The sequence below is a fragment of the Mixophyes fleayi genome, chromosome 8, assembly GCF_038048845.1.
Source record: "Mixophyes fleayi isolate aMixFle1 chromosome 8, aMixFle1.hap1, whole genome shotgun sequence".
Classification (NCBI taxonomy): domain Eukaryota; kingdom Metazoa; phylum Chordata; class Amphibia; order Anura; family Limnodynastidae; genus Mixophyes; species Mixophyes fleayi.
Window position 1 is genome coordinate 106262799 of NC_134409.1, and position 27291 is coordinate 106290089.

General features: G+C 42.8%; 1 protein-coding gene across 2 annotated transcripts in view; it reads left to right on the forward strand.

Annotated features, from left to right (window-relative positions):
• Positions 1–27291, forward strand: part of STAB1 (stabilin 1) — a 179409-nt gene that overhangs the window by 96092 nt on the left and 56026 nt on the right. For both annotated transcript variants that reach the window (XM_075183082.1, XM_075183083.1), the window contains 9 exons: positions 4093–4188; positions 5481–5526; positions 6519–6598; positions 7596–7721; positions 10162–10235; positions 10874–10948; positions 11637–11753; positions 14712–14759; positions 14839–14922. In XM_075183082.1, coding sequence (XP_075039183.1) covers positions 4093–4188; positions 5481–5526; positions 6519–6598; positions 7596–7721; positions 10162–10235; positions 10874–10948; positions 11637–11753; positions 14712–14759; positions 14839–14922 — 746 coding nt within the window. The remainder of the gene's footprint in view (positions 1–4092; positions 4189–5480; positions 5527–6518; positions 6599–7595; positions 7722–10161; positions 10236–10873; positions 10949–11636; positions 11754–14711; positions 14760–14838; positions 14923–27291) is intronic.

Below are 27291 nucleotides of genomic sequence, written 5' to 3' on the forward strand. Positions count from 1 at the left end.
TTACCATTGCTGGTTTTGATGATGCAAAGACCATTCATTCAAACCTTTTTTATATTTATTCTACAATATAATTTGTAGCCTTTTCTGGAGTGTCTGCGTAAATTTGTCATGTATATATTTTTACATGCATAAATTAAAAATATGAAATATGACAAGAAATACGTATGAGAATCTGATGTTTGCACTTCTGATAGTTCCCATATAACATTAATATTCCACTACGCCGCTTTTATATTCCATCCCTCTGAAATCATACACTTGGCCTTGAGGTGGTGCAAGATCACCTCAAGGACACTTTCACCACGCTTCATTTGTTCTCTATTTTTATGACCATCCACATCTGTTCTCTATCCTACTCCACCATGTTTATTTTTATTTTTTTTGCAATAGTGTACCATATATGTTCTTTTATTCAAAATACCCCATTACACCTACACTCTGTTTTAATGATATCCCTTCACACTTGTTTTCTGTGTTAAACACTCCATCACATCTGTTCTATATTCTCACAACACTCCACTATATCTGTTATCCATTTTCAGAGCACTCTACTAAATTTCTTATCTATTTTCAGAGCACTCTACTAAATTTCTTATCTATTTTCAGAGCACTCTACTAAATTTCTTATCTATTTTCAGAGCACTCTACTAAATTTCTTATCTATTTTCAGAGCACTCTACTAAATTTCTTATCTGTTTTCAGAGCACTTCACTACAACTCTTCTCCATCTTCATAAGACTCTACCACATCTATTCTAACAATATCCCACCACATCTGTTTGTTAGCCTCAGAGCATTCCACCACTTCTGATATTCTCTATTTTCAAAGCACTCAATCTTATCTGTTCTGTATTCTCAAAGTACTCCATCAAATCTATTCTCTATTATCAGAGCAGTCCACTACACCTGTCCTCTATTTCCAGAACACTGCCCCAAATCTGTTCTTTATTTTCAGGGGTTGGGTACTAATGATCGAATACCACAAATCCAACAGCACTTTCTCCGATAGGAGAAGTGCGATTTTGAAGTGTCTTACCTTCAGCTGACAACGACTGGTGTGAAAAACTGTTGGAAACAATTCCGGCCAATTAACAGACCGCCCTTTAAAAATAACGTGATGTTAAAGTGCGACCCGCACATTCTTCCTATTAAGGTGGACAGTTAAAGCAGCGCCGCGTGTACAATGTTTAGTGTACGTTGTAGATGCACCTTAATAGGAAGAATGTGCAGGTCGCACTTTAACATCACGTTATTTTTAAAGGGCGGTGTGTTCATTGGGCGGAATTGTTTTTCGCACTTCTTCTATTGGAGAAAGTGCTGTCGGATTTGTGGTAGGCGACTACCACCAATTTTCAGAGCCCTCCGCCACATCTCTTCTCTATTTAGAGCAATGCAGCAAATCTGTTCTGTATTCTCACAATTCTCCACCACATCTGTTCTCTATTTTTAGTGGACACTACCACAAGAATGTAGCTGACACACAGCTAGTAGCCTTCAGTGTAGCAGAATAAATACTGACAATATTGGACATAAGAAAGGATGGAGTTCCTATTATGATATTATACACTGTAGATGAAGCAAGGAAAATAAAATCAAAAACATTTGTAGACTTCATCGGTTCTCTTCCAAAGGACGTATTTCTACTTTCTATTTGTTTCTAATTAACCACAATGTCCCAGATAAAGAACCTCACAAGCTCCACTGGGAGGAGGACATGAATGAGCCGCTTAACATTGAGGATTGGATGGCCATTCGAGAAGCTATAGCTGATTCATCCATTTGAACTCGAATTAAGGAGAATTCATATAAACTTCTCTTTCGATGGTATCTGGTCCCTTTTGGCCTCAAAACAATGTATCCAGATATATTGGATCTGCGTTGGCGGAACTGTTTGATGGAGTTGCCCGAAAATTGAGCCCTATTGGCAAGAGGTGTCTGACCTTATTTTTAGGATCATGTGCCTCTCCTTCCCCTTTCATCTCTCCTTTTTTCTCCTCCCTCGCCGGGCTCCTGGAATCCATTGGAGAAAGTAAATTGACTGCAGGTTTTTTTTTAACACCGCGTTAATTGATTTTAACACGGTTTTCAGTAATTTTGGAGCAGGTTAACGTTACACGATATTCAATTAAATTTTTAACACACTTTTTTTACTCAAACGGTCCTATCGCGGACAAGTAGAAGATTTATTGACAGTATATGGTGGGCGGGTGGCAGCCGCGTTAAAAGCTATTCAATTGTTATTTAACGCGGCGCAGTAAACTGGCCAATCTGCAGTTTTATCTCGCACCTCTTTAGGGTGTGCTAAAAATTTAAAATAGTGTTTTAAAATATAAAAAAAATGTAAAAGGGATAAAACTGAAATATTTAGCTTATTATTTTTGAAAAGGAAAAGGCAGAAGTATAGTTCAAAAAAACATGTCAAAAAATATAAATTTTAATGATATACAAAAGACTAATTAGCTACAAAATAAACTAACTACCTAAATACACTTCTTAATTTATTAAATGTGTTATTTTAATATAAAAACCTATCAGATACTACAATGCTAAAATTATTTTGCACTAGGGAAAGAAATATATTATTAGTTTGGCCTATCTGCCATAGAAAAACCTATCCTTTACTACAATGTTAAAAAATGATTTTGCACTAGGTTAAGAAAAATACAATAAAAGCAACCAATAAACTGGTTTTGTGGGTATGTATGTGGTTGTATGTAATATGTGTATGTACTTATGGTTTTTTTTTTTTTTTTATTAAACAGTTTTAAAAAACAATTTACACAGAATCCAGCACAAAAATACACCTAAAAATGCAAAATGGAGATGTTAGGTATAGATATATATAGGTATGTGTGTATGTGGGGTGTTATGTGTTTGTAAAAGTGGGTATGTATGTATGTACTAATGTGTATGAACTAGTGTTTTGTATTAAAATGTAGTTTTAAATAAAAATGCAGTATGTGTTTATTAAAATAGTATTGTGTAGTGTAATGATAATGTATGCCAATTCAATGCAATGCAGAAAACTCACAAAACCAGATGGTATGCAGTCAACAATCCAGCCAACAGCTATCAGCAAATGACAGTTTGCTGGTGGCAGCGTTATTTCTTATATTCAAGATGGGCGTGTTAAATCCCCCTCTCCCCTCCCATACAAAACTCGACCAATTCTTAGTGCGCGGGGGTGGCGTTGCAAGATTTCTAATTTAATTGCACGATTTTTTACACGGCGTTACCTAAAGATGGCCGCGCCAGCGGCTCAAAACCTGCGTGGGTTTTTTTCTTTCCGCTGCTCAAAAAAATACCCGCGGACAATTGAATTCCCCCATCTTGATCTGGAAACTCCCATCACACATCCTTACTACTAGATGCTTAATAGCTCAGAACTGGAAGAACCCAGATCCCCCTCTCTATCATATTTCTAATCAAAAATATCTGGCAAATCCATAAACTTGAACATATTACCAACCAACTTCATGAACATCCTAATCAATTTTTATTTACTTGGCACTCCTGGACTGAATGTTTTGATTCAAAAACTCATCTTGTGTAACTTCTCCCCTGACTAGGTTTGAGAACTCGACTCCTCTCTCTTATCACATCTCCTTTCTATCCCCCCCTCCTAGACTAACATCCCCATGTCTTCCATCCTTCCTCTTCCCTATATCTCCATGTTGTTGCTTCCTAATGCCTAATAACAGTGCAGCGATTATTGGTGCATTAAGAAACGCTACAAATACCACCACAGTGTTTTATCATATTGTCTGTTTAGACTGAATATTGACCTCCACCTTTATAATTCCAATACCCTCTGAACCAATTGGAAGACACCGTTACGCTATCTTATTCATGTATCTGCTTCCTTATCTTTGTTCCACTTCCCTTTGTTCTTTTTTCTTTCCGTATCCCACGAGCTTTCCTTAAATTTACTAAAAAACTCAATAAAATATTGTTTTAAAAAAAAAAAAAAAAAACATTGGTAGAGTAAATACTGTAAACTGTTGCACTTAATAATTACAATCAAATATTTTTGCACAAAGGTTTAATTAACTCTGGTTTTGGTTTTTGAAAATAATTTTTATTTTTAAAACAGAATGTGAATGTGTTCATGGAAAGTGTAACGATGGACTCCATGGGGACGGATCCTGTCAGTGTGATAAAGGCTGGTCTGGTTATAGCTGTCAGATTGGTAAATATGATGGTTCAGTTCATATGTGAAACACTATAAAGTGCATTTAATAAGATGAGGCAGATAGCACAAAAAGTGTTATAACCTGCAACAACCAATCATATATTTGATTTAAAAAATAGTCTAATTTGTACCATGTCATATCTGATGGTTCCTCTGCCTTTGTGCTATCTGCCCTGTACTAAATAAACCATGATATATTTTATGTGGGATACACAGACATAGGTCATCCTTCACAAAAGTTCTTATTTCTGCTTAATACTACCTACATTTATTTACATATAGAGAACTATACTGAATTTGCTATGGGTTCAATAAAGACCTCATCCACTAAGCATAAAATGTTGAGACTGACTTATTTACTAAGTGTATTATTATAACCTTTTGGTTTATATTTTTGTAGTGAATTCTTGGCCATGCTCTATAATAAATTGTTACTTGGAAATAGGCCCACTCAGAAGGCTTGTAAGGTTGGACAGGGAATATTTGTGGAGGGTAAATGGGAGGTAGAAGGTAAGGGGTTGTTTAGCGAGTGTGTATGGTCTCCTTGTTCCCTTCTGTATTCCTCAGTGTCTTTTTGGGTGGTTGTTTGACCAGTAGTCAGCCAGTTCTTAGTTTGGTTTAGGAAAATCAAGAACACTAATGAATGAAGAATATATAATATTTATTAATATTTATTTTACCACTTGTATTTTTGGTATGCAAGGAGAACTATTTTGTTAAAATGGAAAGACCTGACCACCCTGGGGTACCTATTTGAATCGAGTCAGTTAATGACTCCCTAATTATACGATAGTAAGGGCTACACACAAAAATTCTAATTGTCTGCCTACCGTGGCTTGATTACTTGGAAACATCTACAAGACCTGACTAGAAGCATCATTTTGTGATTACCTAATGCTGCATTACTCTATGGGGCTTGTTGGAGGTGTGTGGTTGAATATGTGTTTTGTTGTCATGAGTTGTCCTGTAAGTAGTGAGTTGGGGGGATGGTCATTGTCATTACCAAATAGATGGCAACAAGATAATTAATTCTCTCAACAATAATTAGCACTTGGCAGAGGTCTGTCGCGATCTCTTACATACATTCCTTACTGTCTCACACATAGAATTTAACAATATCCATAATCATGTAGTAATTGTAACCCTTTAATGTATGAGCAGCTACATTTCCTTGGGAAGCTCCATTACTGCATATAATTTATCATAATTATATTTCTGCCTTTTCCCATTACATGCATCACCGGATCTAAATTCTATTTATACTGAAATGCAGTGTCTTACTTTTCTAGATAACAAAAATGATTCGTGCAATGGCAGCTGCAACTATTATGCAAAGTAAGTGAATCTGTGTTTAAATGTCAACGTAATGTGAAATTAAAGTAAAGCTACAACTGTACTCACCATTACTGAATTATCTAATGTGTCCTCTAAAGCTGAACTATCACATACCTCCCAGATGTCCCAATTTCAGTGGGACAGTCACGAATTTAGGGCTCTGTCCAGCCCAGAGACATGTTTGTCCTGCGGGTGGGAATGGTGAGGGAAAGGAGATATCTAGGAAGCCCTCTAGTGACATGGCCATGCCCCCTGTCCCACTGCCAGGGACTTACATGTTGAGTGGTATGCTACCACCTTCATAAAATACATTACTGACACACGCCTTCCCCTAGTGATAGCCTTAAGGGCTGCTACATGCAGTTATACTTCTCGTTGCTCCTCTGTTTCTCTTGCAGCCCAGTGTGAAGTCTTGGCATTGGTGGCGAGCATGAGGACCAACAGCAGAGATTGCGGCTTATGATTGGTCCTCCCGCTCACACACTCCCTCCACTGCCATTAAAAGTTGGTGGACGAAATTTATTTGCCGGTTCTGTAATATAGCGTTATAGCAAGGGGGGGGGGGTGTATGCTAGTAAAATCTTTTCTGAACTTTGTAGAGCAGCTTTAAGCAATATCTATATGAGTAATATAGTGACTAACAATCCCATGAGAAATAAAACAATATAAATGTTAGGTATTACAAAGAGTGCAGCTACATAAACCAGAATTCATTCTTTCTGATACAAAATACTACTCACAAGTAAATGTGGAAAACACCATGAAGTTATATCAACCAAGATTTTCTATCTATTTTTTTTTATCAGATAAATGTCCAGAACTGATGTATGTCTGCGCAAATTTTTTTTTCCCACTTCTGACTCTAACGTGCCTGTATATGTTGAAACTCTCCGTCTTCTACACTTCTGCTGTGACTTACTACATGTGCCACAGTCTGTGCTTTGCCTTCTGAATTAAAAGACATCCCCTATAGAATTTACTTTTTTTTTTAGCTGTATTGCAGGACCTACAAACCAAACTGCAAAATGTGTATGCCTTGCTGGCTATACAGGGAATGGGACTCATTGCACAGGTAAGATTAGAATTCAAACAACATTGCAAAACATCATCACAGGGCTCTTCGAGTAGCATTTCAGACACTTGTCCAGGGGCATAACTATTGTGGGTGCAAGGTGTGTGGCAGGTACAGGGCCTGGAGGCAATGCCATGTCACCCCGAACCTCTGAGCCCACCACTCACTCCTGACACTATTGCGGATGTCCCCGCTCTCCCCTATTGAGGCCTTTTCTGATAATACATCAACCCAGCGCATGAGCTTGACCGCTCATGCTCAGAAGTGGTCCCGATCAGCTGTGGGGCCCAGTAATGCACTGTTTTTCCACACTGTCTATGCACACCAAAAATGCTAACACATCTTTGTATATAGATTTTTTCTGTCTTGCGCCCCCCTGCCTGGAGAGACAGAAAGGGAGCAGGTTCATGTAATTGCCAGAAAATTAAATGTGAACGTGATATGCCTTTTAGTTGTTTTCGTTACCCCTTGTGGGCACTGAAGGGCTGTAGTAAGATGATGATGATGATGATGGCTATCAGCAGAACTATCTAGCCACTTCTGATTGGCTGATTGTGTATTGACTTCTACAGCTGATAGTACTTAAAATATTCCTATTTGATTTTTAAAGGGAAAAACAGCAGATGTGGAGGTGTCTGTATTTAATTACATTTTATATGGAAAGAAGTATAGAATAAGGAGATATAGAGAATGATCTATTACAGCCATACCATAGGACTTATAGGACCTATTTAAAACTGGGGGGGATATGCAATTACTAAATTATCCGGGGAAGGGGGTATAAAGGTATTATCTGCATGATGCATGTTATATACAGAAGTAGCAAACAATAGAACAAAGTTTAAGAACTTTATTGATGTTACTGCATAGAGTTTAGTATATTTCATCCTAAACCTCACATAAACTTTTAAACGCATGTTACTTGGCATTATAATATTCATTTAGTCTATAGGTTTAGAGGTGTCCCCATATATCAATTGTTTCTTTGTCATTTCAGAGATTGATGCCTGTGCTGTGAACAATGGTGGGTGCTCGAAGTATGCAAACTGCACTAAGGCTCCCTTAGGACAAGCACGCTGTACCTGTAGCAATGGCTACAATGGAGATGGAGTCATCTGTCTTGGTGAGAATCAGGGGCAGGCTGTGCTGGGGGGGCAGGGGTGCATCTGCCCCCAAGACTGGTCCCATAGTGGGCTTCCTTTGGTTGGGTCCCTTGGCCACCTCTATTTTTACCTTTAAAATGTTCCTAATAGGCTACTGAGTCGAGTCTTGCCCCCAGGGCTAAAATTTGCCAGCCTGGTGAGAATCACAGCTACTCTTATCTTGTCAGGATTTGCTAAACAAATTTAGCTAACCCAACATCTAGAAAGTTTTGAAGAGGTGCGATTCGAAGTAAGCTGAATGTTGAAGTCTTGAACGAGCCACCCTAAAATCTCCCATCCTCTCCCGTAAAAATTAATAACACTGTACTATGCCAGTGGTTCCCAAACTGTGTGCCGTGACTCCCTGGGGTGCCATGGGCGCCTCGGCCAGGGCCGTTTGTAAGCAATACAATTTGTAATAAAATACAATTTGACCTTTATCCCTTGCTTTCTATAATGTGCCATATGTTCTATTATGGAATAGTGTTATATATGGGATCTTGAAGCCCCTACCAAGGCGTATCTATTGCCGTAGCGGTCCATGCTACTGTTATGGGTCCTGGAGACACTGGGGGCCCTGACCCAGAGGAAAAAATGGGTCCTAAAGTACAGATGTATTATGGATTCATAATTAATTTATCTAGACAATTATATTATTTGATAAATAATGAGGCTAAATGTGTCAGATTACTACTAATGTAGTTAGTACTCTGCCCTAATGGAAACAACTGGGAAAAAAGCAGACATGTGTATGACTTTATGATGGTACACAGACGGCCCCTCTCTGCCATAATAATCATTTTGCTTTCTAGGGAAATGCGTAAAAACAATATTATTCAAGTACTTGGGGCCTGATTCATTAAGGATCTTAACTTGAGAAACTTCTTATTTCAGTCTCCTGGACAAAACCATGTTACAATGCAAGGGGTGGAAATGAGTATTCTGTTTTGCACATAAGTTAAATACTGACTGTTATATCATGTAGCACACAAATATCAACTTTAAATTTCAGTGTACAAATAAGCTATCAAGTATTTGTGTGCTACATGAAAAAACAGTTAGTATTTAACTTATGTGCAGAACAAAATACTAATTAACAGCCCTTGCATTGTAACATGGTTTTGTCCAGGAGACTGAAATAAGAAGTTTCTCAAGTTAAGATCCTTAATGAATCAGGCCCTTGATTTGGATCTCATTCAGAACCCCATTATCCAAAAAGCTCTGAAATCAAGAAAGAAATGCAAATTGAATAATTGCTGCTTTTTGCTAATAATGTCATGCGCACAAACCTGATCTGTGAGAGTTTTCTTCTCTTGTCGCTGTGTGAAGCGCTGTTAAACAATTTAAAAAAAGGCTTACTGCTTTATTTGAGATAATTAGTATATTATAGGCATTAAGAAAAAGCCCTTATGCAGAAAGCAAAGCTTCCCAGATAGATTCCGAGCCAGTAGAACACCGTTATAATATTTATTTATTTATTTTGGGTTCAACTCTATTTATTCAAAGCTCAGCAGGTAATATTGGATAAGGATGTTATCGAGACAATAAACATATAAGCATTCAAATATAGAGTAGTAAGCATAAATAATATTTGTAGTAAATAAGAATGAGGAAACATCGACATGGTATTGAACTTGAAACTAAATGGTCAATGGTAGTAGGTGCTGAACCATTTTTCAACAGAAGGAAGAGAAAAAAGAGAAAAGAGTTTAGATAAAAGAGCGGTGTGGTGTGCCGCTATGAAGAAATAGGGGGGCGGAAAAAAAGGGGAAAGGGTAAAGGGAGGGTTAAGAGGTGGGAACCTGGAGAATCAGGACCAAAAGCTTAAATAATTATGTTAAGAAGGGATTTTTGACATGGAAGTAGGAAGCCCATTGTACCCATACTTTGATAAACGCTTTAGGCGTATTGTAAGAATGCTGTTCATATACTCCATTTTATATGTGTACCAAATTATATCCATAATCATTTGTAGCGTCGGAGCGTGGGTTTGTTTCCAACCATGATATTTATTTATTTTATACCTATGGTGCGTGGGACATGATTGTGCTTGGCACCATGGAGATATGCAGTGACAAGAACTAGTAAAGGCAAGAGCAAGCAGCCTGGGGGAGCAACACATTTATATTGGTGCTTGCAAATGTTTAAACACATTAATGGAAGAGACATTACACATTGCAGAACAACGATAGATAAAAAATATGTGATATACTTACCTAGATCACTCAACATGCAAGATAGGTAAAAAACAAAATTTCTTATTGTAACGGTGAAACTGGATCTCTTGTTAAACAAATTATTTTCTTTGCTATTATTTCAAGTAAACTATTTCATTGCTTTTTATTGAAATTGTTTTCTTAGATAAATACACAATAAGCATTTTGCTCTTAAACTGAATGTCTATTTTCCATTGTGTTACAGAAATTGATGCATGCCTGGAATATAATGGTGGATGCCATGCCATGGCAGAATGTACTAAAACTGGGCCAAACAAAGTGAGTATGCTAAATAAATGTAAATAGGACTTAAGGAATCATTTATTCTTTTTCTGGGGAAGGGCTTGGAATTGCTGGCCAAGATGCGTGCACAATTTTCCATCATCTGATGGGAGCAACTGGGCAGAGAGAGAACATTTAAGGGACTTTTCTCTGGTTGGCAGGTGACTGTAGACCATTTTTCTCCAAACAGAAAACTTGGTTTTTTAAACATACTTGATCCTCCAAAAAAGTTGATTTTCAATTGGCAGTTTCAAAAACTACAACGTGGGCATATACTTGTTACTCACAAGGATAAAGAGGCACATTTGCATAAAATAAAATTACCTGGGCTCCTGCATAGTTTGCTTTTAATAAATTACCTTTATAGTGGTCTATCTGTTACTGGACTTAACTCCATTAGAACACATGGATGGATGACAGCTCTGCCAGTTGACTTGTGTATCTTATTCTTGTTTAGACACATCTGGACCTCCTCTTGTATTATATAATTGATATCTAATTCTTGGATTATTAGAACATAACATATTTCCTAACTGATTTCCTGCTTTGTAAATACTTGAAAAGAACATATCAGCTTCTCCTTTGGTTATTGTTTCTTTCTAGTTTTGCTTAATAATGTAACTTAATCTTTGCAGGTTGCTTGCAATTGTCTTCAAGGGTATGAAGGAGATGGTACAAGTATCTGCAAAGAAATCAACATTTGCAAAAAGGTTTGGATTAACATGTAATAAACAAGTGATTCTTCATTCTGCATATTATACTAAAGCTGACCAGCCACAATATACAGCATGAAAAATATTTAATTGACTGGTACATAAAAGCCACTTGTATATCAGTATAGTAATTTACTACTTTTTTGTTTTTACACCACTCTACCCCCCCCTCCCCCTCGTTAGTAGCAAAAATATTACAAAGGTTATTTTAAGTTTTTAGCACACAAATTCTAATTCCCGCGCTGGCTTTATTTGGTCATGTTCAAGCTCATTTTAAGGGACTTATTAATCAAGGTAAAAATTATCGCAGTTGCAGAGAAAATTATTTACTTCACATTTGGGGACCGATTCAATTAGCGTTGAGTTTGTGTAGCAACCTCACGGCTGTGTTACTGCACGATGTTGTAGGTAATGATCTGCTCTATGAGATGCAAGCAAAAATTAGTGTGTTTTAATTACCGTAATTGCCATTTTGTCTGCAGAGAGGCCTGAGGTTAAATACAGAACCTGCTAAATGAATCGGCCCCTTATAATATGACATTCTTTTACACGGATTCGCTCTACTGTGGTATACGAGGAGTCTTATGTTCCAGAAAGATTATACTGTTCCCTACACCTTACTATCCCATGTCTGTTCTGTTGCACATATATTTTGTGCTCAGCCATCTCTGTTTTTCTTATCCAGGATAATGGTGGATGCAGTCCCTATGCACTTTGCATGACTATTGGACTACAGCGTCTCTGTTACTGCCGGGTCGGTTTTATCGGTGATGGAATAACCTGCTTAGGAAGCATCGCTCAGGTTCTCCTCATAGCTTGTTTTAACCTTTTCCTCAAGTTTTCTCTTAGTAATATTTTATTGTAATGATTCCTGCCTGTGGGTAGCATAATGGAGGGGGTCTAATGTCTGGGATCCCTGTCATAATGCAAATATTTGGAAAGTTCAGTGGGTGGCTGCGGCAAAAGTAATGATTATTAGCAAGTTAAACTGAATCTCTTCCTTTGTTACTGGAATTATCACAGCCTCAGTGGTTTTCATCACATAATGAGTAAATTGCAAGTTACCTACAATATTTATCCTTTATTTAGTTGTGATTGCGCTTACTAGGTTTCTTGTCAATCAGTAATTGCACAATATAAAAAACAGGTCTTCCTACCCAGAATAGTGGCACATTGTATCTCAGGTTAGTAAGCATCATGTGATACCTGAGTATTGTTTGTATTATTATTATTATGATCATTGTAGAATACACAGGAGCCACAGTGCTCCTCGGCACCATACTTTTCTTCTCATTCAGACAATCCTCCAAGCCAGGGAGGGGGGCAAACAGTCGGAGCCTAAGAGCCAAAAAACACCCATAGATACATCAAAGAGCCAACTTTACCTTATATATATGTGTGCATTAAATATACACAGTATAAACATGCGCACACATAATGCACACATACATTGAAAATCTAACATAATTTACATTATCTCGCTAAGTGAAAAATAAAATATCCAACATTGCCAAAATGTTCATAATAATAATAATAATAATAATCAACTCTGCTCTTACCTTGTGCTGTGTCCCGTGGAGGAGGTTTCAAAGAGTACTCTCTTCACAGTAGCTCACGCTGCTTCTGTATTGACAATTGATGTGAAGGGAACTGTTGAAGTGGGGATAAAAAAAGGCATAAATAGCCAACCTGCCCCTCAGACCTCTTTACATTCCCACCAGACCTCACCACATGCTCCTTACAAACACATCAGCCTCTCCACATACCATGAGATCTACCCACATGTCCCATTCATGCCTCTCAGCCTCCCCACATGCCCCATAAATGCTACTCAGCCTCCCCACATGCCTCTCGGCCTCCTCACATGCCCTATACATTCCACTCAGCCTCCCCACAAGCCCCATACATGCCACTCAGCCTCCCCACATGCCCCATGCATGCCACTCAGCCTGCCCACATGCCCCATACATTCCACTCAGCCTCCCTACAAGTCCCATAAATTCCACTCAGCCTCCCCACCTGCTCCATGCATGCCACTCAGCCTCCCCACATGCCCCATACATGCCACTCAGCCTCCCCACATGCTCCATACATGCCACTCAGCCTCCCCACATGCTCCATACATGCCACTCAGCCTCCCCACATGCTCCATACATGTCACTCAGCCTTCCCACATGCTCCATACATGCCACTCAGTCTCCACATATGCCATGAAATCTACCCGCATTCCTCATACACTACATCAGACCACCCCACATGCCCCTTGTATACCATCAGACCTCACCAGATGCCCCATCAAACAACCCCACATGCCCCCTATATACCATCAGACCTCACCAGATTCCCAGCAGACCACCCACATGTCCCTTATATACAATCAGACCTCACCAGATGTCTATCAGATGACCTCTCATGCCCCTTCTATACAATCAGACCTCACTAGATGCCCATCAAACCACCCCACATATGCCATAAGATCCCCCACATGCCTATCAGCCTCCCCAAATTTTATTAAATCTAACATTTTTACCCCTTACTTATCTTACACACAGCACCCACACACCAGACACAGCCTGGATCCTGCAAAAAAAACAGAAGGAGGGAGAGCACTCTCCACTGTCTCCTCCTCCTTCCCTGACTGGACTGATTACACCATGTGACCTCCCTGCATTATGCAGAGGAGGTCACGTGACTGGAGAGTTGCACTGGCTGGGGACTGAACTGCCCCTGCTGGCACCTGGAGCAACGGAGCGCTGGCAGGAGACTGATCTGCCCCTGCCAGCATCAAAGCCGCATGTGAGAGCTAAAAAAGCTGCATGGGGCTTGGGAGCCGTGGCTTGGCCACCCCTGTTCTAAGCTTTATTTAACCTATTTTTTTTAATTTCTAAAATATTAAGCTGATTTCCAGTTGCACAGTACCACTCAATTCTTATTTTTCCCTAAAGGAAGATGATAATATTAGACAGGATCACTGGGATTCATTTGCCTTTAGTATATAAATTTAGAAAGGAAAAGCAGAACATACCAAATCACTTCTTGTCTGCACAACATAAAGCATTGGAAAGTATTGGCTCATTCATTTGCAATTTTGATGTTTGAAGGAGTGCAAACGTAAGAGACGTGCATCAAAGCGCTACCTATCTGCACAGTTTACAACCTCACTTATAAATTAGAACATTTGTTACAGCAAACGTGGTAAAAAGGAGCAAAACATATATAATTAGCATCCTGGAGGCACAGTCAGATCAAGCTAGTAGGAAAAGGAAGAGAAAGATTGAAAAACTAATAAAAAAAAGTAAGGATTTTGGTTATGAAAAGCAACAGAGTATGTAGGAAGAACTATTGTACCATTGAAAATGTTAATTCATAGTGATAGATACACTGTAAAGGGAGACCTAATAATCTTGTACCACTCAGTGGGTAGTTCTCAGGCAGTGACAGATGAAGGACCCTATGAATCTGGAAATCATCAAGAACCTATAATGATCAATTGAATCCTCTCTAGGAGCAGTGGCAGCCAACCACAGCGCATCAGTGCCCAGTACTAGAGGATATATTTACCCTAAAGAAATGACATTCTCCAGTACAATATAAAATATCAATAAAGATTAATTTATTGTGTGACCTGCTGATCACTTTGTAATCCCGTGTGTGTGTGTGTGTGTGTGTGTGTGTGTGTTGTACAAATAACAAAGGTCTCAAATGCATCCACACCTGAATTTAATTTCACTAGGAAAATATTATTTATGTCATTTTACAGGTGATAGGATACAATGCAGAAGCTATTCCGTTCAGTCGGGAACTTCAGGTCAGTAATAGTTTTGCCAATAATACAGTATGAAGAAGAGAGAATATCATTTGACTTGTAATATTGTCTTTTGTTTTAGAACTATAAAATTAAGGATTTAGCAGGAGAAGGAACGTTTACAGTATTCATCCCTCAAGAAGAGGCTGTTAAAAACAACAGCATGGTAATTATCTTCTATTTATAAACTTGTATTTACTTGTAAGCAAAATCAAAGACACAGCTTGAGATACAATATGTGTGATAATGTTTAAGTTATAAGAATGTTAGACGTCACCAAGAAGTTTTTTGGAAATGGAAAAACGAATGACTTCTAATATCCTTGTTATCTACATTATGGACAGGGGAGGGCTGGCAGACTTTAGCCCGGGGGACAAGCACACAGCACTGACCCACAAGTAGCGGCCCATCCTTAAAGGGTACCATATATATTTTTGGTACAATATATATTTATCTATATAAAAAGAGGCTTAATCCATATATATATTTTTATGCCCAGGCCCAGAGCTGGATTAAGGCTCTGGGGGGCTTGGGCACTTTAGACAGGGTAACCCTCTATGATGTAACATGGTTATCATTTTAGACAAATACACAGACAATACTGTGTGCACTACTGTTAGGTGTACACAGTTCTGCCTTCACGAGCAGTACAAGTGGGAAATACCTCCCAACTGTCCTAAGCGAAACAGTCACTCAAATTTGGGACTGTCCCACCAGATTCAGGACAGTTAACAGACTGTCCTGTGCTCTCCTACCTGTTCTTGACACTGTCACCACTTGTGGCTCATGGTTACTTTAGTTCCGTTGCTGGTTGTCTAGATCCTTGGAATATTGGAGGCCCTATATGGTAAAAAAAAATGGGTACATAAAATTTACAAAACTTAGAAAACAACAATCCCCAGCATTAAATCAATATATAACCCACGTTTTATAATTAGATCCCCCTTTATGCCCACATGCTTTAGTCACACATGCCTCCCCCTTCTGCCCACATGCTTTAGTCACACCCCACCTCTGCCCCAACACCTTTAGTCACACATGTCCCCTCTCTGCCAAGCACCTTTAGTCACACATGCCCCCCCTCTGCCCAGCACCTTTACTCACACATGCCCCAGTCTGCCCCTAGCACCTTTAGTCACACATGTCCCCCTCTGCCCAGCACCTTTAGTCACACATGTCCCCTCTCTGCCCCCAGCACCTTTAGTCACACATGTCCCCTCTCTGCCCAGCACCTATAGACACACATGCCCCAGTCTGCCCCAGCACCTTTAGTCACACATGTCCCCTCTGCCCAGCACCTTTAGTCACACATGTCCCCTCTGCCCAGCACCTTTAGTCACACATGTCCCCTGTCTGCCCAGCACCTTTAGTCACACATGCCCATCTCTGCCCAGAACCTTTAGTCACACATGTCCCCTCTGCCCAGCACCTTTAGTCACACATGTCCCCTCTCTGCCCAGCACTTTTAGTCACACATGTCCCCTCTGCCCAGCACCTTTAGTCACACATGTCCCCTCTCTGCCCAGCACCTTTAGTCACACATGTCCCCTCTGCCCAGCACCTTTAGTCACACATGTCCTCTCTCTGCCCAGCACCTTTAGTCACACATGCCCCAGTCTGTCCCATCACTTTTAGTCACACATGTCCCCTCTCTGCCCAGCACCTTTAGTCACACATGTCCCCCCTCTGCCCGAGCACCTATAGCCACACATGCCCCCCCCTGCCCCCAGCACCTATAGCCACACATGCCCCCCCTCTGCCCCCAGCACCTTTAGTCACACATGTCCACCTCTCCCCTTCCCCCCCCACACACATACTAGCTCCCCCACAGTTCCCCTTCCTCTTAACTTTGACTCCAGGCATAGACAGACATGCTGCAGCTCCAGCACAGAACTCCATCAGCCCCGCCTACACTGTGTACCATGTGCCCACGGAGGTCACATGACACGGTGATCTGAAGCTGTACCTAGATGCGATGGAGACAGCCTTTGCAGTCTGTGCAGGGGCTGTCACATCGCAGAGTACTCACTGCAGGGACATCATCCATTCACAGAATATTGTACTACAAGCTGTAGTACTACAAGCTGTAGTACAATATTCTATGAATGAATGATGCGGCTGCTGTGAGTACTCTGCGATGTGACAGCCCCTGCACAGACTGCAAAGGCTGTCTCCATCGCATTACCACTGGACCACCAGGCGGCCCAAAATACTGTTCTTCTGTCCGGCCCGGGTGCCATATGCCCCCCTGCCTCCCGGGCCAGCCCGCCCCTGATTATGGGGTAATTTTTCCTTTGTAAAAGGAACTTAATCATGACTTGTTTATTATAAGGATATCAAGTGTCTGTCGCAACACTTGTATCTGCTTTTAAAACACAAAAATATTCCTGGTCCAGGGCAATATCTGATATAATTTACATTGTATAAGCGTTTGTGTCTTTTTATTCTTGTATTTGTTGTGCACAGAACTGGCTTGAGTGCATCAAATTTCCTATAGAGAAATGCGATTTGCCACCACTTTTGGCCATGCCTCGATTACTGTGCTAGTAATACATCCATTCCCCAGACAAGAGAACATTTGCTCTTTTTCCCAGTAGATCCCACCTTCAGCTCATTTAAATGATGTACCCACACCTCTGCTGTATTGGTCTAACAGGGGGGTGTATTTAGATAACTTTGGGTCCTGAGTAACCAACCTGGGCTGACACCCCCAACTAATCATCCCACCTGACCAATGTGTATTAGAATTAATCAAAATACACAAAACCCTAAATCCAAGTAGAACACAAGTTGATATGAATACAATCACAAAGTGATGAAAGTACTTTGACATGAAAATATAAGCTGGCCTTGCTTTAATTGGAGAGTAAAGACAGCTTAAAATATATTGACTTATTTGTTTCACTGTGATCTTTCTGGCACTTCTAAATTATGGAATAAATAGCCATGTCTGCACCTCTGTCCCAACTATGCAGCCACTACCAGCCATTAGTAGAAGTAGTAACTGCTATTGGTTCAGAAATGGCAGACGTGGTTTTGATTGGTTGACTTATAATGCACAGAGAAATTTGCGATTCATAGTACCCTTGCCATGATTCCTGTTAGCATAGCACCAATACAACCAAGGAATATACAAAGGAAGACCCAATTCACTTTACACATATAGTACTTAATTCATATATTTTCCCTCCATCTGCGTATGTTTGCTTCATGTTATACTGTTGTAGGGTATGTCATTAATAGCCAAGCACCGAGGAGAGAGTGAACACAGCCAGCGACTGTCACGATTTGCATTCTGCAGCTGCTGTCTGCAGTGACTCTATTGGATTTGTTATGCATTCTACTTGTAGTACCACTGCCCACCAAAGGGGCCACTGTGCTACTTTGGTTATTTTCCTTGATCACTGGGAGTTGTGTCACCTGCATGAGGCCTATACAAACCTGCCTGCTTCAAACAGTCTAGGCCAGATCATCAGGTCACTCCTGTGAGCATTTCCTGTGCTCAGCTTCTGTCTACACTGCTGTTATCTGTGTACTGGACTTCCACATCAACAACCATTATACCTGGTACTTCTAGTTCCACGCTGCTTGCTGAAATCTACTACTGCTGTTATCTGTGTACTGAACTTCCACATCAACAAGCATTGTACTTGTAGTTCCACGCTGTATGCTGAAGCTACCTGTTGTTTCTCATCTGTATACTGAACTGCAATCAAGTTACCTTGTCATCTGTGTATCTTAATAAAGTCATTATAACCACTTACACTCTCTCCATGGTCATACCTGAGAAATCCTGACAGTATGATCTGGCCATAATACCAAGCCTGCTGCTGCACGGCTTTCATCTCTTTTGAAAAGGATTTCCAGGGAAGTGACCTACTCCGTATTGAACACTAAAACCATGGCTGCTATTTCCTCCGAAAATTCCCTGTTCCAGTTGCTCCAAGTGGACATTCTTCAACTTCGCACCCAAATAGTGCAAGTATCTTCTTTGCTGAACCAAGTGCTTAAGCAACTTCCAGTTTCCACCCCTAATACATCCTGCTGTAAGGAGTCTAACTGTGCTGCTAACATTTCATTACCAAGTTTGTCTGCCTTTGATTCTCTGCAAGCAGTACCTTCCAATATTCCTGTAACAAATTCCAGGTTTTCAGGTGCTCCATGCCCTCGCCTGACCGAAGAGGAGCGATGGCGCAGGAGGACCTACAAACTGTGTCTTTACTGTGCCAGTGATGTACATTTTTTACAGGATTGCCCGCTCCGTAGACTCCGACCATCTTCAACCTCTATCTCCAGCTCTGAGTTACAAGCTTCTGTCTCCATTCCAGACACGCTGTCTGCTTCCATGAGAACCCGGGTTCCCCAGTTCAACCCAGAGGGGGCGCTGCCCTTAAGTTTGCTCCAGAGGGGGCGCTGCCCTTAAAGTTTGCTCCAGAGGGGGCGCTGCCCTTAAAGACTCCTCCAGAGGGGGCGCTGCCCTTAAAGACTCCTCCAGAGGGGGCGCTGCCCTTAAAGACTCCTCCAGAGGGGGCGCTGCCCTTACAGTCCGCTCAAGAGGGGGCGCTGCCCTTACAGTCTGCTCCAGAGGGGGTCCTGTCCCTCCAGCCCGCTCCAGAGTTGCCTGTCCATGCGGTTCAGCCCGAGTTGCCTCTCCATGCGGTTCAGCCCGAGTTACCACTTGGTGCTGTCTGCCCTGAGGCTTCTCACAGTGCTGTCTACCCTGAGGCTTCTCACAGTGCTGTCTACCCTGAGGCTTCTCACAGTGCTGTCTACCCTGAGGCTTCTCACAGTGCTGTCTACCCTGAGGCTTCTCACAGTGCTGTCTACCCTGAGGCTTCTCACAGTGCTGTCTACCCTGAGGCTTCTCACAGTGCTGTCTACCCTGAGGCTTCTCACAGTGCTGTCTACCCTGAGGCTTCTCACAGTGCTGTCCACCCTGAGGCTTCTCACAGTGCTGTCCACCCTGAGGCTTCTCACCGTGCTGTCCACCCTGAGGCTTCTCACCGTGCTGTCTACCCTGAGGCTTCTCACAGTGCTGTCTACCCTGAGGCTTCTCACAGTGCTGTCCACCCTGAGGCTTCTCACAGTGCTGTCCCTGTCAAGTCTGCCGCCCAATCCGGGCTCCCTGCCAAGTTGTCTGCCCAGTCCGGGTTGTCTTCCGCCAAAGGGGTACTACCCGAGTCCCCAGGGATATATGTTCAACCCGAGCTGGCCGAGTCTCATGCTAATTCGAATTCATCCTCTGTTCAAGTCTTCCAACTACCTACCTTCAATGGGGATATTCAGCAATTTCAGGCCCTTATTAAATTTTGTATGTCCTATTTTCCCTCTGTATCCAACCTCTTTGATACTCAACGAAAGGCAGTGTTTTACATGTTGGCCAACTTTACAGGGGAAGCTCTGGAATGGGCAGAGCCATTAATTGAAACCCAGGATCCCATCCTGTCTGATTTACAGTTTTTTACTGAGGCCGTGATCGAAGAATTTGCACCAGCACCTGCCATTCTCACTCCCAGTGCTTCATCTATGCCTCATGTTCTATCTCCAGCTACTCCAACTTTGAGATTATCATTTTCTTCACTCCATTTCCAGCAACCCTCTAAAAACCATAAAAAGAGAGTGAAGAAGAAGAAGAAGAAGAAAGATTCTCCTGGATCTCAACTCCCCTGTGGTGTGGTTTCTATACCCTTCCCGTCCTTGCATGAAGCCTTCTCAACTACATTCCCAATTCTGGACTATGACTCTGACTTTTCCGACCATCTCTAGTATTTGTGCGTCTGGAATCCGCCCTTTAAGGAGGGGGTACTGTCACGATTTGCATTCTGCAGCTGCTGTCTGCAGTGACTCTATTGGATTTGTTATGCATTCTACTTGTAGTACCACTGCCCACCAAAGGGGCCACTGTGCTACTTTGGTTATTTTCCTTGATCACTGGGAGTTGTATTACCTGCATAAGGCCTATATAAACCTGCCTGCTTCAAACAGTCTGGGCCAGATCATCAGGTCACTCCTGTGAGCATTCCCTGTGCTCAGCTTCTGTCTACACTGCTGTTATCTGTGTACTGGACTTCCACATCAACGACCATTATACCTGGTACTTCTAGTTCCACGCTGCTTGCTGAAATCTACTACTGCTGTTATCTGTGTACTGAACTTCCACATCAACAAGCATTGTACTTGTAGTTCCACGCTGTATGCTGAAGCTACCTGTTGTTTCTCATCTGTATACTGAACTGCAATCAAGTTACCTTGTCATCTGTGTGTCTTAATAAAGTCATTATAACCACTTACACTCTCTCCGTGGTCATACCTGAGAAATCCTGACAGTATGATCTGGCCATAATACCAAGCCTGCTGCTGCACGGCTTTCATCTCTTTTGAAAAGGATTTCCAGGGAAGTGACCTACTCCGTATTGAACACTAAAACCATGGCTGCTATTTCCTCCGAAAATTCCCTGTTCCAGTTGCTCCAAGTGGACATTCTTCAACTTCGCACCCAAATAGTGCAAGTATCTTCTTTGCTGAACCAAGTGCTTAAGCAACTTCCAGTTTCCACCCCTAATACATCCTGCTGTAAGGAGTCTAACTGTGCTGCTAACATTTCATTACCAAGTTTGTCTGCCTTTGACTCTCTGCAAGCAGTACCTTCCAATATTCCTGTAACAAATTCCAGGTTTTCAGGTGCTCCATGCCCTCGCCTGACCGAAGAGGAGCGATGGCGCAGGAGGACCTACAAACTGTGTCTTTACTGTGCCAGTGATGTACATTTTTTACAGGATTGCCCGCTCCGTAGACTCCGACCATCTTCAACCTCTATCTCCAGCTCTGAGTTACAAGCTTCTGTCTCCATTCCAGACACGCTGTCTGCTTCCATGAGAACCCGGGTTCCCCAGTTCAACCCAGAGGGGGCGCTGCCCTTAAGTTTGCTCCAGAGGGGGCGCTGCCCTTAAAGTTTGCTCCAGAGGGGGCGCTGCCCTTAAAGACTCCTCCAGAGGGGGCGCTGCCCTTAAAGACTCCTCCAGAGGGGGCGCTGCCCTTAAAGACTCCTCCAGAGGGGGCGCTGCCCTTACAGTCCGCTCAAGAGGGGGCGCTGCCCTTACAGTCTGCTCCAGAGGGGGTCCTGTCCCTCCAGCCCGCTCCAGAGTTGCCTGTCCATGCGGTTCAGCCCGAGTTGCCTCTCCATGCGGTTCAGCCCGAGTTACCACTTGGTGCTGTCTGCCCTGAGGCTTCTCACAGTGCTGTCTACCCTGAGGCTTCTCACAGTGCTGTCTACCCTGAGGCTTCTCACAGTGCTGTCTACCCTGAGGCTTCTCACAGTGCTGTCTACCCTGAGGCTTCTCACAGTGCTGTCTACCCTGAGGCTTCTCACAGTGCTGTCTACCCTGAGGCTTCTCACAGTGCTGTCTACCCTGAGGCTTCTCACAGTGCTGTCTACCCTGAGGCTTCTCACAGTGCTGTCTACCCTGAGGCTTCTCACAGTGCTGTCCACCCTGAGGCTTCTCACAGTGCTGTCCACCCTGAGGCTTCTCACCGTGCTGTCCACCCTGAGGCTTCTCACCGTGCTGTCTACCCTGAGGCTTCTCACAGTGCTGTCTACCCTGAGGCTTCTCACAGTGCTGTCCACCCTGAGGCTTCTCACAGTGCTGTCCCTGTCAAGTCTGCCGCCCAATCCGGGCTCCCTGCCAAGTTGTCTGCCCAGTCCGGGTTGTCTTCCGCCAAAGGGGTACTACCCGAGTCCCCAGGGATATATGTTCAACCCGAGCTGGCCGAGTCTCATGCTAATTCGAATTCATCCTCTGTTCAAGTCTTCCAACTACCTACCTTCAATGGGGATATTCAGCAATTTCAGGCCCTTATTAAATTTTGTATGTCCTATTTTCCCTCTGTATCCAACCTCTTTGATACTCAACGAAAGGCAGTGTTTTACATGTTGGCCAACTTTACAGGGGAAGCTCTGGAATGGGCAGAGCCATTAATTGAAACCCAGGATCCCATCCTGTCTGATTTACAGTTTTTTACTGAGGCCGTGATCGAAGAATTTGCACCAGCACCTGCCATTCTCACTCCCAGTGCTTCATCTATGCCTCATGTTCTATCTCCAGCTACTCCAACTTTGAGATTATCATTTTCTTCACTCCATTTCCAGCAACCCTCTAAAAACCATAAAAAGAGAGTGAAGAAGAAGAAGAAGAAGAAAGATTCTCCTGGATCTCAACTCCCCTGTGGTGTGGTTTCTATACCCTTCCCGTCCTTGCATGAAGCCTTCTCAACTACATTCCCAATTCTGGACTATGACTCTGACTTTTCCGACCATCTCTAGTATTTGTGCGTCTGGAATCCGCCCTTTAAGGAGGGGGTACTGTCACGATTTGCATTCTGCAGCTGCTGTCTGCAGTGACTCTATTGGATTTGTTATGCATTCTACTTGTAGTACCACTGCCCACCAAAGGGGCCACTGTGCTACTTTGGTTATTTTCCTTGATCACTGGGAGTTGTATTACCTGCATAAGGCCTATATAAACCTGCCTGCTTCAAACAGTCTGGGCCAGATCATCAGGTCACTCCTGTGAGCATTCCCTGTGCTCAGCTTCTGTCTACACTGCTGTTATCTGTGTACTGGACTTCCACATCAACGACCATTATACCTGGTACTTCTAGTTCCACGCTGCTTGCTGAAATCTACTACTGCTGTTATCTGTGTACTGAACTTCCACATCAACAAGCATTGTACTTGTAGTTCCACGCTGTATGCTGAAGCTACCTGTTGTTTCTCATCTGTATACTGAACTGCAATCAAGTTACCTTGTCATCTGTGTGTCTTAATAAAGTCATTATAACCACTTACACTCTCTCCGTGGTCATACCTGAGAAATCCTGACAGTATGATCTGGCCATAATACCAAGCCTGCTGCTGCACGGCTTTCATCTCTTTTGAAAAGGATTTCCAGGGAAGTGACCTACTCCGTATTGAACACTAAAACCATGGCTGCTATTTCCTCCGAAAATTCCCTGTTCCAGTTGCTCCAAGTGGACATTCTTCAACTTCGCACCCAAATAGTGCAAGTATCTTCTTTGCTGAACCAAGTGCTTAAGCAACTTCCAGTTTCCACCCCTAATACATCCTGCTGTAAGGAGTCTAACTGTGCTGCTAACATTTCATTACCAAGTTTGTCTGCCTTTGACTCTCTGCAAGCAGTACCTTCCAATATTCCTGTAACAAATTCCAGGTTTTCAGGTGCTCCATGCCCTCGCCTGACCGAAGAGGAGCGATGGCGCAGGAGGACCTACAAACTGTGTCTTTACTGTGCCAGTGATGTACATTTTTTACAGGATTGCCCGCTCCGTAGACTCCGACCATCTTCAACCTCTATCTCCAGCTCTGAGTTACAAGCTTCTGTCTCCATTCCAGACACGCTGTCTGCTTCCATGAGAACCCGGGTTCCCCAGTTCAACCCAGAGGGGGCGCTGCCCTTAAGTTTGCTCCAGAGGGGGCGCTGCCCTTAAAGTTTGCTCCAGAGGGGGCGCTGCCCTTAAAGACTCCTCCAGAGGGGGCGCTGCCCTTAAAGACTCCTCCAGAGGGGGCGCTGCCCTTACAGTCCGCTCAAGAGGGGGCGCTGCCCTTACAGTCTGCTCCAGAGGGGGTCCTGTCCCTCCAGCCCGCTCCAGAGTTGCCTCTCCATGCGGTTCAGCCCGAGTTGCCTGTCCATGCGGTTCAGCCCGAGTTACCACTTGGTGCTGTCTGCCCTGAGGCTTCTCACAGTGCTGTCTACCCTGAGGCTTCTCACAGTGCTGTCTACCCTGAGGCTTCTCACAGTGCTGTCTACCCTGAGGCTTCTCACAGTGCTGTCTACCCTGAGGCTTCTCACAGTGCTGTCTACCCTGAGGCTTCTCACAGTGCTGTCTACCCTGAGGCTTCTCACAGTGCTGTCTACCCTGAGGCTTCTCACAGTGCTGTCTACCCTGAGGCTTCTCACAGTGCTGTCCACCCTGAGGCTTCTCACAGTGCTGTCCACCCTGAGGCTTCTCACCGTGCTGTCCACCCTGAGGCTTCTCACCGTGCTGTCTACCCTGAGGCTTCTCACAGTGCTGTCTACCCTGAGGCTTCTCACAGTGCTGTCCACCCTGAGGCTTCTCACAGTGCTGTCCCTGTCAAGTCTGCCGCCCAATCCGGGCTCCCTGCCAAGTTGTCTGCCCAGTCCTGGTTGTCTTCCGCCAAAGGGGTACTACCCGAGTCCCCAGGGATATATGTTCAACCCGAGCTGGCCGAGTCTCATGCTAATTCGAATTCATCCTCTGTTCAAGTCTTCCAACCACCTACCTTCAATGGGGATATTCAGCAATTTCAGGCCCTTATTAAATTTTGTATGTCCTATTTTCCCTCTGTATCCAACCTCTTTGATACTCAATGAAAGGCAGTGTTTTACATGTTGGCCAACTTTACAGGGGAAGCTCTGGAATGGGCAGAGCCATTAATTGAAACCCAGGATCCCATCCTGTCTGATTTACAGTTTTTTACTGAGGCCGTGATCGAAGAATTTGCACCAGCACCTGCCATTCTCACTCCCAGTGCTTCATCTATGCCTCATGTTCTATCTCCAGCTACTCCAACTTTGAGATTATCATTTTCTTCACTCCATTTCCAGCAACCCTCTAAAAACCATAAAAAGAGAGTAAAGAAGAAGAAGAAGAAGAAGAAAGATTCTCCTGGATCTCAACTCCCCTGTGGTGTGGTTTCTATACCCTTCCCGTCCTTGCATGAAGCCTTCTCAACTACATTCCCAATTCTGGACTATGACTCTGACTTTTCCGACCATCTCTAGTATTTGTGCGTCTGGAATCCGCCCTTTAAGGAGGGGGTACTGTCACGATTTGCATTCTGCAGCTGCTGTCTGCAGTGACTCTATTGGATTTGTTATGCATTCTACTTGTAGTACCACTGCCCACCAAAGGGGCCACTGTGCTACTTTGGTTATTTTCCTTGATCACTGGGAGTTGTATTACCTGCATGAGGCCTATATAAACCTGCCTGCTTCAAACAGTCTGGGCCAGATCATCAGGTCACTCCTGTGAGCATTCCCTGTGCTCAGCTTCTGTCTACACTGCTGTTATCTGTGTACTGGACTTCCACATCAACGACCATTATACCTGGTACTTCTAGTTCCACGCTGCTTGCTGAAATCTACTACTGCTGTTATCTGTGTACTGGACTTCCACATCAACAACCATTATACCTGGTACTTCTAGTTCCACGCTGCTTGCTGAAATCTACTACTGCTGTTATCTGTGTACTGGACTTCCACATCAACAACCATTGTACTTGTAGTTCCACGCTGTATGCTGAAGCTACCTGTTGTTTCTCATCTGTATACTGAACTGCAATCAAGTTACCTTGTCATCTGTGTGTCTTAATAAAGTCATTATAACCACTTACACTCTCTCCGTGGTCATACCTGGGAAATCCTGACAGCGACATTGAGGAAGAGGATACAAATCTTGGGTTTATAGGAAACAATATTCGTGGTGTCTGGCTGCTCCATTCTTTTGGTAAATGGTCACACTCCTCCTCAGCCACTGCTTCTGGCCACACACACTATAATGCACTTACTAAACTACCAAATTTGTGGCAAATTCGGTCATACACAAATGGTCAAAATATTATAGGTTCTCTGTATGTTTTGGTCAGCCATCAACACCCTGCAAATTGTGTTATAGAGAGATTTTCCAGCATACCTTATAAACATACTTGCCAACTTTTCCTTGTTGGCTTCAGGGAGAACTCAGGGGAGGTGGGCATGCGGGGGGCGGGATTTGATGAATTGCATCATTTTGGCCCCGTCATTAATGACACACAATATTTGCGTTATTAAGCCCCGCCCCCACCACTTATCTATTGCGAGGGCGAGAACCAGGAGGATGCCCTGTTCTCCCGGGAGTTCTCCCGGGAGTCCGGGAGGTCTCCCAGAAATGCGGGCGTCTCCCAGACATTCCGGGATAGTAGACAACCAGCTAATGAATCTCTAGAGACTGAAGTGTCTTTTACATTTCTGTCTCCATTACTAAAGTCATGTTGTCTTACCTGTCAGTCTTTGATTAAATCTTGGTCTCCATGAAAATGGCTACCTCCATAGGCATCAATACATGGTCATAGGACACAATTTCTGAACTGTATCATCATGCCATAAATGGTGAAGCCAACCATGTCTTGTACGGGCTCAGCATCAAGGAGAATGTCAGACTCTTCAGGGAGTGAGGGAGATCACCCCTATTTCAGGGAGTCTCCCTGACATTGAGGGAGAGTTGGCAAGTATACTTATAAAACAGTCACATGTTTTGAGTAAGATATTAAGAAATGTTATATATCAATTGTTCCCACATTGTAAACTTATTTGGGCAGGGACATTGTTTCCTTCTATATCAAGTCAATGTAAGTTATTTATTTGTATTAAGATCCCCTCAGCGTACAGCGATGTGCGTTATATATTGGTGCTTTATTAATGTTAATAATGATAGTTTGAAAATGTTCTTCTTTTCAATC